The sequence below is a fragment of the Otolemur garnettii genome, unplaced genomic scaffold, assembly GCF_000181295.1.
Source record: "Otolemur garnettii isolate 467f Iridium unplaced genomic scaffold, OtoGar3 scaffold00018, whole genome shotgun sequence".
Classification (NCBI taxonomy): Eukaryota; Metazoa; Chordata; class Mammalia; order Primates; family Galagidae; genus Otolemur; species Otolemur garnettii.
In genome coordinates this window covers 25,717,798-25,731,880 of record NW_003852413.1, presented here as the reverse complement: position 1 = coordinate 25,731,880, position 14,083 = coordinate 25,717,798, and the positions used below count along the sequence as shown (strand labels likewise).

At 38.6% G+C, this 14,083-nt stretch overlaps 1 protein-coding gene across 2 annotated transcripts in view; it reads right to left on the bottom strand.

The window, feature by feature from the left end:
• Positions 1 to 14,083, bottom strand: part of NPEPPS (aminopeptidase puromycin sensitive) — a 129,314-nt gene that overhangs the window by 56,942 nt on the left and 58,289 nt on the right. The window contains exons 1-2 of one of the 2 annotated variants that reach the window (XM_023511323.1): positions 7,306 to 7,431; positions 3,269 to 3,390 (exon numbers count right to left, since the gene is read on the bottom strand). In XM_023511323.1, coding sequence (XP_023367091.1) covers positions 3,269 to 3,343 — 75 coding nt within the window. In that variant the 5' untranslated portion in view covers positions 3,344 to 3,390; positions 7,306 to 7,431. Of the gene's footprint in view, positions 1 to 3,268; positions 3,391 to 7,305; positions 7,432 to 14,083 lie in introns of those variants that run through there. The other variant, XM_003786441.3, reaches the window with a different exon arrangement.

The window sequence follows — 14,083 nt, the reverse complement described above, 5'->3', positions numbered from 1 at the left end:
GTTGGAGGTTGCTGTGAGCTGTAATGCCACGGCACTCTACCCAGGGGGACAGCTTGAGGCTCTGTCTCAAAAAAAAAGAAAAAAAAAGAAATGATAGCACAGAGACATGTATTTTTATTTATTTATTTTTGAGACATAGCTCAAAGCAACCTCAAACTCTTGGGCTCAAGTGATTCTCTTAGCTCAGCCTCCGGAGTAGCTGGGACTATAAGGGCCTGCCTCAATGCCGGAGACCGGGTCTTGCTCTGGCTCAACCTGGTCTTCAATCTGTGAGCTCAGGGCAATCCACCTGCCTCAGCCTGCACAGAAACATTTAAATATAACCAGCAGCAGTTGAAAAATGAATTCATACTGGAGGAAATTAAATGAATGGCATGAATGAGATTTAAGAGCTGGGTGCAGTGGCTTACCCCATAATCCCAGCACTTTGAAAGGCCAAGGTCAGAGGCCAGGAGTTAGAGACTAGCCTGGCAACGTAGTGAGACCCTATGTCTACAAAAATTTCAAAAAGCTGCGCCTGTAGTCCCAGCTACTTAGGAGGCTGAGGCAGCAGGATCCTTAGAGCCTGGGAGCTCAAGGCTACAGTGAGCTGTAGTTGTACCACTGTACTCTAGCTTGGGTGACAGAATGAGACCCTGTCTCTAAAAAAAGAAAAAACAAAACAAAACAAAGATTTATTATAAATGTTTCTAAAACATTCTAAGGATAATGTGATAAAAGCAATCAAAGACACATTTCAGAGATAATTAATAGAGCTAAAGCTATTATTAACTGATGTGCTTGAAGATCAATCAGAACAGATATAACAATGAAGATGTAATATAGGAAACTTTTGCCATATGGAAGAAAGCTCTCAATTTGAAAATCAATGGGGTTCATCAAGCACTAGGCACAATTAATAAAAAGTGAATAACTGGTAAAACATTTTCCATTATCAGTGTCAAGAAATAATTAAACAAGCTGAAAGAAAACAAAGCTATGAAAAAAAACTTACCTACAAAGAGAGAAGAAATATTTTAGTTCGTGACTCCTTATCTTGACAAAATGAGATGTGTAAGACTTATATCACATTATATTTGTAGACTTTTAAAGTAAAAACTTATAAGCCAATTGTACTAATTCTTATGGTTGAACAAGTTGGGCTTATTACTCCTTGCTGCTAGAGAAAACTCAACATCATAGGGAACCATGGGGTGTCTGAGTAAGAATAAAACAAAGAACCAAATTGGAATTCTATTTTTTTTTTTTTTTTGAGACAGAGCCTCAAGCTGTCCCCCTGGGTAGAGTGCCATGGCATCACAGGTCACAACAACCTCCAACTCCTGGGCTCAAGCGAGTCTCCTGTCTCAGCCTCCCCAGTAGCTGGGACCACAGGCGCCCACCATAACGTCTGGCTATTTTTTGGTTGCAGCCATCGTTGTTTGGCGGGCCCGGGCTGGATTCGAACCTGCCACCTTAGGTGTATGTGGGCTGGCGCCTTAGCCACTTAAGCCAGAGGCGCTGAGCCCCAAGTTGGAATTCTAAAACAACGAATCCACTTTGGAATATGGTTGGGTGATTATAGGACAGATCTAAGGAAGCAAGGATTCACCCTAAATTGAGATAGTCAGAAATTCTATGAAGCAATTCTCTGAGTAGGTATCTGAATAAATCTTATCTACAAGGAGGCCGGATTAGAGCAAGTCTAAAATCACATTTAATAATAAGTAAAGAAGCAGTAGTCAATCATTTTTAACTGAGAGATGGAAATCTTTGGTATTTTGTGGTTAACACAGTGGTCTTGTTTTTGTCTATGCTTAGAAAAATTATTAAGTACCCTAGTTTTGTCTTACTTTATCTTGTTCTCAGAGAAACCTTTTCTGAGGTTGGTATTTTATGATAATGTTTATGTCCAATAGGAGAATAACATGGGCCAGTTGTGTCAGGACAGCTGCAAGATAGCAGGAGTTGCTCTTTTTCCTTTTTATTTTTTCCATCAACAAATCTACATACCTAGTAAAACTGGTTATGTATAAAGGCAAATGAAAGATTTTTAGATATGCAAAGGCTGAAAAGTTATACTACCCACATGCCTCTCTAAAAAATTGGAGAAATACACCAGTCAACCATTCTAGGATGAAGTGTTCAAAAGGGCTAGATCCTTCAAATATAGAATTGAGCCTAAATAGCTGTGACAAATCTTATTTTAAAACAGAAGGCAGATAGAAAAAAAAGATAAAATTAATCATAAATTGGAACTCAAAAATTTGGATTATGCTAAATAAACAATATAGGGATATAGGTAGAAACACAGGAATGAATATCATTGATTATTTTATTATCCATATTGAAATTTACAGAAATAAATTTAATTAATTTAAAATTTAAAAGTACCACTAGCAATTCAAAAAATATATAACTTAGAAATACTTGATAAATAAAAATCAAAGAAAGCACAAATACTACAGTAAGATAAACAAGGGAAAATGTCAAAGCAGCAAAAGAATGTTACAAAATAGTTAATAATGCTGTAGGAAATGCCAAAGGTATCAAATACCAATAGGATGACTTTAATTAAGAAAGGCAAACAGTATAAAAGCAATTTAGGTAATGCAATTTTGTTAAACACATATGTTCAAAGAGTGCCAAAAAATGTACACACATTTTAAGAAAGGAAAAAACTGTATTAAAATTGTAATGCTCCATATATATTGATAAGAAATATATAAGTCACCTTGAGTACTTCTTGTAATTGCAGAACATTATGAATTTAATTTTTTTTTTTTTTTTTTTGAGACAGAGCTTCAAGCTGTCACTCTGGGTAGAGTGATGTGGCATCACAGCTCACAGCAACCTCCAACTCCTGGGCTTAAGCAATTCTCTTGCCTCATCCTCCCAAGTAGCTGGGACTACAGGCACCCACCACAATGCCCAGCCATTTTTTGGTTGTAGTTGTCATTGCTGTTTGCCAGGCTGGATTCAAACCCATGAGCTCTGGTGTATGTGGCCGGCGACTTAGCCACTTAAGCTACAGACAACGAGCCAATAGTTTTTTTTCCTTTCTTAAAATGTGTTTTTCACACCTGCTATCTATATGTATTTGCCCAACCTGCACCCTTTATTCCCTTAAGTCTATGGAGACAATGGATGAATATAAAATAAAAATTCTAAAACTGCATATGTAAATATGGCCAAAGGCACCTAACCTCAAATAATCACCAAAATAATAAAGTTTTGCCAGAATGCCTAATTTAATAAGAATCATAATATTTTAGAGAATAACTCATACCTCAAACTGTGTTACAGCAGCATAGCGGACTTCTCCAGAGGGTGTAGTATATTTACTTCTATAGAAACCTTTCATTTTGTCATTCAGCTCTCCAACAAAATCTATCTTTAAGGTTCCTGTACCTGTAATTGAAGATAAATAAAAACCACACTTTTATGGAGATGGCAAGTGCAATCAGTTATCAAAAGTATGTTCTCAAGACACTATTCAGTTAGCTATTTATAATGTTCAAATCATTCCTTCCTTTCTCAGATCTTCCTCCTGGCACTGGAAAGAATATAGCATATACTAAAGTAAATGACAGACTAATCCTAAAATAATTCTTTTTTTTTTTTTTGGAGACAGAGTCTCATTATGTTGTCCTTGGTAGAGTGCTGAGGCATCATAGCTCAGCAACCTCAAACTCTTGGGCCTAAGCAATTGTCTTGCCTAGGCCTTCCAAGTAGCTGGGACTACTAGCCCGCCACAACGCCCGGCTATTTTTTGGTGGTAATTGTCATTGTTGTTTGGCAGGCCCGGGTTGGGTTTGAACCCACCAGCTCCGGTGTATGTGGCTGGCACCCTAGCTGCTGAGCTACAAGTGCCAAGCCCCTAAAATAATTCTTTTTCTTCTTTAATTTTACTTTTAATTTTATTTATTTGAGACAGAGTCTCACTTTGTCACCCTCGGTAGAGTACTGTGACATCACAGCTCACAGGAACCTCCAGCTCTTGGGCTTAGGCGATTCTCTTGCCTCAGCCTCTTGAGTAGCTGGGACTACAGGCGCCCACCAAACACCTGGCTATGTTTTGTTGCAGTTTGGCCAGGGCCAGGTTCGAACCCACCACCCTTGGTATATGGGACCAGTGCCCTACTCACTGAGCCACAGGCACTACCCCCCCTAAAATAATCCTTAAAGTCATGTTTATGATGACTGCTTAGAATGTTCTTTAATTTTATTAACTTGGTCTCAAATTACCAATATATGAAAATAAGAACAGGAATAAATATTTGTTGTTAAATGCCTAATGTGCTATTGTGCAGGATGCTTTTAAAATATTTATAGCTATTTATAAATTTGTCCCCATTTTTTCCATGAGAAAACTGAGGCTGAAAAGTTGAAAAAACTTGCCCAAGGTCATATAATTAATAAGTAGCAAGGGCTCGGCACCTGTGGCTCAAGTGGTGAAGGCGTCAGCCACATACACCTAAGGTGGCGGGTTCGAATCCAGCCCGAGCCCACCAAACAACAATGACGGCTGCAACCAAAAAAAAAAAAAAAAATAGCCATGCATTGTGGTGGGTGCCTATGGTCCCAGCTACTTGGGAGGCTGAGGCAGGAGACTCGCTTAAGCCTAGGAGTTAGAGATTGCTGTGAGCTGTGATGCCACAGCACTCTAGCCAGGGGGACAGCTTGAGGCTCTGTCTCAAAAAAAAAAAAAAATGTAGCAAGAATGGGATAAAATGTCAATCTGGAATTCATACTCTGCCAATTACACCACATGAATCAGTCCTTTTAGAAAACTTTGTGCACAAGAAGAGAAATGTGGCCAATTACTCTCATTATCAAGACGAGACTATATGTTCAATCCAAATGAAACACTGACTATATATTTTTGTAAGGAAATATATAGGGGAAAGCAATGATTTAATCAGCAAAAGTACATAAAACAAACTTCTTTTTCCCCCTTTGGAGACAGGGTCTCGCTCAGCGGGGCTAGAATGCAGTGGTGCAGTCATAGCTTACTGTAACCTCAAACTCCTGCACTCAACTGATCCTCCTGCCTCAGCCTCCCAAGTAGCTGAGACTACAGGCATGTGCCACTGTACTCGGCTAATTTTTCGTAGAAAGGGGGTCTTGCTCTTGCCCAAGCTAATCTTGAACTCCTGGCTTCAAGCAATCCTCCCACCTCAGCCTCCCAAAGTGCTAGGATTACAAGTATAAGCCACCACACCCGGTTCATAAATACGAACTCTTAAAGTTATCTCAATAATTTGAAATCTGATAGTAAAGAAATACATATAACCAATAATTATTAAATGCAAATAAGAGTACAACCTACTGTTATATAAGAGTAAAACTGATTTAGACAAAATGTGAGGTTTTTTTTTTTTTAGTATGTGAGGTTTTGTGACCATATATACTTTTATTTTATGACAGAAAAAATAATTATAATTACTATCATTTAGTCATCTCCTAAATTCAGATGCATGGCAAAACAATAATCCCATTCTACATTTTTCAAATCAACTCATAAAAAACAGGGAGATGGGGCAGTGCTTTTGGCTCAGTGAGTAGGGTGCTGGCCCCATATAAGGTGGGTGGTGGGTTCGAACCCGGCCCTGGCCAAACCGCAACAAAACATAGCCAGATGTTGTGGCAGGAGGCTGAAACAAAACAATTGCCTAAGCCCAGGAGTTGGAAGTTGCTGTGAGCTGTGATGCCACAGTCCTCTACTGAGGGTGACAAAGTGAAACTGTCTCAAAAGAAAAAAAAAAACACGGGGAGATGCTAGCTTTGTTATTAATCCTTGCAAAGTGCCTATTTAATCATAAGATTTCAAGCATCAGAGTCTTAACAAATCAAAGATATGGCATGTATATAATTATAAAGTAATTACCCAATCATACCAAACTTTTTTTTTTTTGAGACAGAGTCTCACTATGTCACCCTCAGTAGAGTGCCATGGTGTCACAGCTCACAGCAACCCCAAACTCTTGGGCTCAAGTGATTCTCTTGCCTCAGCCTCCCAAGTAGCTGGGACTACAAGCCCCTGCCACAACACCTGGCTATTTTTTGTTGCAGTTGTCATTGTTGGTTAGCTGCCCCGGGGTCAAGTTCGAACCTGCCAACTTCAGTGTATGTAGCTGGTGCCGTAGCCATTATGCTATCTATGGGCTATGCTATGAGTGCCATGCCAATACCAAACTTTTTTTTTTTTTTAAGAGACAGAGTCACTTTGTCACCCTCAGTAGAGTGCCGTAGCATCACAGCTCACAGCAACCTCTAGCTCTTGGGCTTAGGCAATTCTCTTGCCTCAGCCTCCCGCGTAGCTGGGACCACAGGCGCCCACCACAACACTTGGCTATTTTTTGTTGCAGTTTGGCTGGGGCCAGGTTTGAATCTGCCACCCTTGGTATATGGGGCCAGCACCCTACTTACTGAGCCACAGGTGCCACCCCAATACCAAACTTTTATATCCTAATATTTTAAACTGTCACTTTGGAATGCTGTGCACAAATGACATTTGATATTCTTCAAAATGTTCTTGTTTCTCTTTCTTACTCTGACATATTATATTCCTTTGGATAGTCTCAAGGTCATATCCTTATAAAATTGAATTTGAGTTTTGAAAAGATCCAAATATCATGAAGAATCTAAGTATACAGAATAAGTAAAAGAGAAACTGTGTCTAGACTGATTTTCTTACATGTCTCAAACTGGTTCTGAAAGTAGAAAATTTTACACCTTTATATCAAAGGTCTAAAGAAAGTGCCACATTCTTAAAGTAATCATGCTGTGAAAAATCCCAACTCAACTGAAGCTCAATTGAATAGACATTTGGGATAGGTACTATAAAAAATTAGACAGCTGTGAATATCTGAGGAGGACAGTGAATACTTTTTTCTTTGACGAGAAAAACTGATTATTGGGATGGTAAATATGAATACAGTAAAAGAATCAGCAAGAATTCTAAATGTTGATACTTAAGAATTAAATTATAAATAACCCAAAATTTTAAAGAAAAATATTTTAAAAGATGTTTTCTATTTTCTTTAGGAATTCACTGAATTTTTTTAAAAAACAGATGTAGTCACATTAATAAAGTTTAAAAGGAAAGATCAAATAGATTATAAAAATCCACTACCTTTAATAGAAACTGTTTGATGTAATTCTGTTGCAATTCCAAAAATGGAATTGGCCAGTCTATTTTCATTAAGTCAATGTTAAGATGTTTTAAGATACAATTCATATTTCATGGTAAATCTTTCAATTTTTCCTATTTGGAACAAAAATGGATTTAAAACTCATAACTAAATAAGAAAGGCTGCTTACACTTTTACTCGGTTTTAAATCTCCAAGGCCATCAAACCATAACAAGATATTGACAGTAACCACTTCCAAAAAGTGGCATACTAAATAACATACAAAGTATTTGGAAAGAGTTATTACCTGAAATTCAAACAAAACACAAGTTAAAGTTTTAAAAAGATCATTAATATTTAATTAGTGTCACATTATGCTAATTTACAAAGTACTTATTATTAATATAGTAGAACTTTAGGGTAAGACGGAGAAAAGGAACTTTAATAAATTTCACGTACTATCAAATTTCACACCACATTAATGTATTGATTGCCAACTTGTCTAATTTTATACCTATTCAAATACATAATTTACACTGCTTCCTCAAATTATATACCTTATTTCAATATCCAACATGTGCAATATTTATCTGTTTGGAGTTGTAAACCTTTTAAAACATATTAAGCTCATTTATAAATTAAACAACTGAAAAATTATTTAAAAACCTTAAGTGTTTAACATCTGGTTCAGTATAATAATTACAAACCTAGAGTAAATTCTGAAATATTTAAATGGTAAGAAATTTAGGCCAAAAGAAAGAAAGAAAGAAATTCAGGCCAGATGCAGTGGCTCCCACCTACAATCCAAGCACTTTGAGAGGTTGAAGATGGAGGATCACTTCAGGCCAGGAGTTTGAGACCAGCCCAGGCAATACATTGAGACCCTGTCTCTACCAAAAATAATTTTTAAAAATTAGCAGCCAGGTGTGGGCAGCGCCTGTGGCTCAAATGAGTAGGGTGCCAGCCCCATATGCTGGAGGTGGCAGGTTCAAACCCAGCCCGGGCCAAAAACTGCAAAAAAAAAATTAGCCAGGTATGATGGTGAACACCTGTAGTCCCAGCTACTTAAGGGGTTGAGGTAGGATGATCACTTGAACCCAGGAGTTTGAGGCTGCAATGAGCTATAATCATGCCACTTTAACTCCAGCCTGGGTGGCAGAACGAAACTCTCTTAAAAAAAAAAAAAGAAAGAAAATTAAGCTCGGCACCCATAGGACAGTGGTTACGACACCAGCCACATACATCTAGGCTGACAGGTTCGAACCCGGCCAGGGCTTACTAAACAACACCAACTGCAACAAAAAAAATAGCCGAGAGTTGTGGCAGGCACCTGTACTCCCAGCTACTTGGGAGGCTGAGGCAAGAGAATCGCATGAGCCCAAAGGGTTACTGTGAGCTGTGATGCCAAAGCACTCTACCGAGGGCAACTTAGTGATACTCTGTCTCAAAAAAAAAAAAAAAAAAAGTTAATGAACTAATACTAAATGCTTATAAAATTAAAGATAGATTGATTTATATAAAAAGAGAGTAAAGGTCTGTGCCTTTCTGCCACCAATTATTAACAACTTGTTTTTCACTCTTCAAGATGATACGACTAGTGTTTCTCCACATAAATGCCACTCTACAGGACCCTTAACTAACCAGTGATTACCAGATCTTACAGTGATCATGGTAACTTAACCAATATTCTAGAATGGTTCAAATTTCAGAGAAGAAGATGTTTTATTTAGTTATATAATCACTGCAACAATTGTTAAATTTAAGGAGACTAACACAAAGGTTATTAATGTCCTCCTAAGATATGTTCAATATTTACTCCATTATCAGACAAACCACTTGTGCAATTTATTTTGAAAAGATAAGAACTTCTTCTAAAAGCAAAATGACTGTGTAACTTTGACCCACAGGACCTTGGGAAAAATGTGAAAGCCAATGATTTTCAAACAGACTTTAACAAACATTCAATAATTTAGCATAGTCACATGTGCAAGATAAATTTTTTGTTCCAACATTTCTATCAGTTATTTGTTGTATTAGCTAAAAATCTCAAAAACTATGTTGAGTTATACCATACTATAACTCATAACCATAACCATAACCATCCCTGACATGTTGTTATTTGAAATGGTTTCACCATTTAGTATATTGGCTCTAAACTCTTTTTTTTCTTTTTTTTTGAGACAGAGTTGTATTATGTCACCCTCGGTAGAGTACAATGGCGTCACAGCTTACAGGAACCTCAAACTCTTAGACTCAAGTGATTCTCTTGCCTCAGCCTACCAAGCAGCAGGGACTACAGTGCCCACTACAATGCCGGGTGAGCAGCACTCTACCCAGGGCAGTAAGACTCTTGTCTCAAAAAAAAAAAAAGGAGAAGAAAAGAAAAAATGTTGGCTTTAGACTCAGTGCCTATAGGACAGTGGTTACACTGCCAGCCACATACACCGAGGCTAGCAGGTTCAAACCTGGCCCCAGCCAGCTAAACAACAATGACAACTGCAGCAACAACAACAACAAAAAATAGCCAGGCACCTGTAGTCCCAGCTACTTGGGAGGCTGAGGCAAGAGAATTGCTTAAGCTCCAAGAGTTTGGGGTTGCTGTGAGCTGTGATGCCATCGCACTCAGCTTTAACATACTGATAGTAAGTAACCTCTAATATATAGTGAAGGGGAAAAAAGAGGTAGTAGATACAGAATATTATATATGGCATGACAATTTCTGTGTTCTCAAAAAGTATAAATGTTTATAAGCATAAATGTTTATAACAGCATGATACAGTTTTAAAAGGATACATAGGAAACTGGTTGCTTCTGAGGAGGGGAACTGAGAGAGTAGGACAGAATACAACAGCAAACGAAATTTCACTGGACAGCACTTCTGAATTTCAAATTATGTACAAATATTTTTTTTAATATTTAATTTTAAAAATACAGTATAATTTGGTTAGAAGCACAGACTGTTGAATTAAACCACTTCAGTTTAAATCCCAGCACTAGCTTTGTGAACTTGGACAAGTTATTGAAGTTAATTAAAAAACAATTTGGGGGCCTTAGTTTATTTATAAAATGGAGATAACAGAATTTATCTCAAAAAATTACTGAAAAGATTAAATAATATTTTCAATCTACTTAAAACAGTACTTGGCACAGATTAAGTGTGCTCTCTCTCTCTATATATATATGTGTGTGTGTGGTATGTGCGTGTATAAGTGTATAATAAGTATCTTTTATCATGTTAGGAATTCTTTTTTCTTTTTTCAGACAGGGTCATAACTCTATTGATAGAATGCAGTAGTGACATCATAGCTCACTGTAACCTCAAACTCCCCTTTAGTCATCTTCTTGGGACTCAGCCTCCCAAGTAGCTAGGACTTCAGGCACTTGAACCCCAGCTAATTCTTCTATTTGAAGTAGAGACAGTGTCTTGCTCTTGCTCAGGCTAGTCTCCAACTGCTGCGCTCAAGCAATCGTCCTGCTTCACCCTTCCAGGGTAAGTACTAGGATTAGAAGTGTGAGCCACAGAGGCCAGAATTAAATTTTCACTGACCCTACAATCTGAAAATATTTATGTTGTTCTCTCTTTGAAATTCAACATTTGCCTAAGCACAGAATTTTAGGTTGAAAATCAGATTCATTGGCTTGGCGCCTATGACTCAAGTGGCTAAGGCGCCAGCCACATACACCTGAGCTGGCAGGTGTGAATCTAGCCCAGGCCCGCCAAACGGCAATAACGGCTGCAACCAAAAAAACAGCCCGGCATTGTGGTGGGTGCCTGTGATCCCAGCTACTTGGGAGGCGGAGGCAGGAGACTCGCTTGAGCCCAGGAGTTGGATATTGCTGTGAGCTATGATACCACAGCACTCTACCCAGGACAACAGCTTGAGGCTCCGTCTCAAAAAAAAAAAAAAAAAAAGAAAATCAGATTCATTTTCTTTTTCACATTATATTCTTTGGTATCTTTTTTTTTTTTTTTTTGCATTTTTTTCTTTTGGCTGGGCAGGGTTTAAAACCACTACCTCCGGTATATGGGGTGGGTGCCCTACTCCTTGAGCCACAGGCACCGCCCTCTTTGGTATCTTTTTTGTGTGTGTAAGACAGAGTCTCACTTTTTCACCCTCAGGAGAGTGGCTGTAGCATCATAGCGCACAGCAACCTCAAACTCTTGGGCTCACATGATTCTTTTGCCTCAGCCTCTTAAACAGCTAGGACTACAGGTGCCCAACACAATGCCTGCCTATTTTTAGAGACAAGGGTCTCACTCTTGCTCAGGCTATCCACCCACCTTGGCCTTCCAGAGTGCTAGGATTAGAGGTATGAGCCACTGTGCCCAGCCCTATCTTTGATTTTTTTTTTTTTTTTGAGACAGAGCTTCAAGCTGTCCTCCTGGGTAGAGTGCTGTAGCATCACAGCTCACAGCAACCTCCAACTTCTGGGCTCAAGTGAGTCTCCCTCCTCCACCTCCCAAGTAGCTGGGACCACAGGCACCCACCACAACGCCTGGCTTTTTTTTTGGTTGCAGCCATGATTGTTGTTTAGCAGGCCCGGGCTGGATTCGAACCCACCACCTTAGGTGTATGTGGCTGGCACCTTAGCCACTTGAGCCACAGGCGCCGAGCCTTTGATATCTTTTAATATATATTTATGGGCTAACATTTATTTATTTATTTATTTATTTTAAAGCCAGAGTCTCACTTTGTCACCGTGGTAAAGTGCTGGGGTGTCACAGCTCACAGCAACTTCAGACTTCTGGGCTCAAGTCATTCTCTTGCCTCAGCCTCCTGAGTAGATGAGACAACAGGTACCCACCACAACACTCAGCTATTTTTTGGAGGCAGGGTTTCACTCTAGCTCAAGCTGGTCTTAAACTCGTAAGCTCAGCCAATCCACCCCACCCGCCGTGGCCTCCCAAGTGCTGGAATTACAGGTGTGAGCTACCACCCCTGGCCCCTGGAAAACATTTATTTTTATAATAATCACAAACAAAAAGGCCCCAAAAGTACTAAAAAAAGACAAGACTTCTCTAATTCTAATTTTTTTCTAAAAATACATTTATATTAAGGTAAAATACTCTCTCCTTTAAAAATTCCAAAACTCAGACAAAAGATATAAATAAGAATAAAAATCACCAATTATGTCAATACTCAGACATAATAATCATTTTATTTCTACTATTTTAGAGGTATGACTCATCCTAATATATACTTTTATATTCTGCTTTTCAAGTTTATACTGTCATAAAAACTCACAAACCTCATTTTTAATTGCTAAATATATTTCACAATGAAGATATGACACAATCATTTCCTTAGTGTTGAACCAATATTAATTCTAATTTTTTACTACTATAAGTATCTCAATAGATACTTCTTGGTATAAAGCACTTTATGCATTTATGATTTTTCCTTAGGATAAACTCCTATTAGCAGAATTGCTGGGTCAAAAGACATAAACATATCTAGGCTTTGGATACATTCTGCCAGATGGCTTTTCAAAAAAATATATGGGCTGGTTGCAAGGCCTGTAATTCTAATACAGAGGCTGAGGTGAAAGGATTGCTTGAGCTCAGGATTGTATTAAAAGAAAAAAAAATTGGGCTCGGCATCTGTGGCTCAAGTGGCTAAGGTGCCAGCCACATACACCTAAGGTGGTGGGTTCAAATCCAGCCCAGGTCCGCCAAACAACAATGATGGCTGCAACCAAAAAATAAATAAATAAATAAATAAATAAAATAGCCAGGCGTTGTGGCAGGTGCCTGTGGTCTCAGCTACTTGGGAGGCGGAGGCAGGAGACTCGCTTGAGCCCATGAGTTGGAGGTTGCTGTGAGCGGCACTCTACCAAGGGGGACAGCTTGAGGCTCTGTCTCAAAAAAAAATAATAATAAATTGGCACATTATACCCTACATATGCATGAACGTATTCATGATCTATGTGTATTTGACTTAATAAAAAAAAAAGAAAAAAGATCGAAATTCTGTCTCCACCAAAAATAGTTAGCCAGGCATGTGAAGTATACCTGCAGTTCCAGCTACTTGGAAAGCTGAAGCAGGATGACTGCTCAAGACCAGGAGTGGGGGTTGCAGTGAGCTATGATGACATCACTGCAGTCTAGCTGGGGCAACAGAGTAAGACTCTATCTCCAGCAAAAAACAAAAAAACCTTCCACCAGTAGTATCAAGACAGCCATATCACTGTCTTTTTTTTTTTTTCTTTTTAACTTCAGCTCACATGACAGGCAAAAACTGATGTCAATAGCTATTGTTTTGATATCTCTCATTATGAGGAGGCCAAATAGCTTTCTACATGCTTATTAGTTATTTGCATTTTCTTCCTTATGAATTGTCTGTTCCTTTTCATTAGTTCATTTATCAAAGTCTAAGTGCTTTACCAATTGATTTATGTATAATTTCTTCTATTATATTAGGCTCAGAAAGTCTTTTATTTGCTTTTATACCTAGTAATAGTTTAATAACACATCAATAAATATTTCCTCCCATGTCCTCACTAACATAATACCTATTTAATCTCTGGCTATACATCCAAATCGTCTTTGGAGAATTCACCACAGAGAACTGGACTCAGTTAGTAGAAAACAGAGCTGGGTAAATGTATTTTTAAGAAACTGGGCTGGGTGAGGTGGCTCACGCCTGTAATCCCAGTACATGGGAAGCCAAGGAGGGTAGACAGCCTGAGTTCACAGGTTTGAGACCAGCCTGAGCCAGAGCAAGACCCCATCTCTAAAAAATAGCCAACCATTGTGGCAGTCATCCGTAGTCCCAGCTACTTGGGAGGCTGAGGAGAGAGGATCACTTGAACCCAAGAGTTTGAGGTTGCTGTGAGCTAAGACACCATGGCACTGTACCAAGTGTGACCAAGTGAAACTGTGTCTCAAAAAAAAAAAAAAGAAAGAAAGAAAGAAGGGGCAGTCCCTGTGGCTCAAAGGAGTAGGGCGCTGGCCCCATATACTGGAG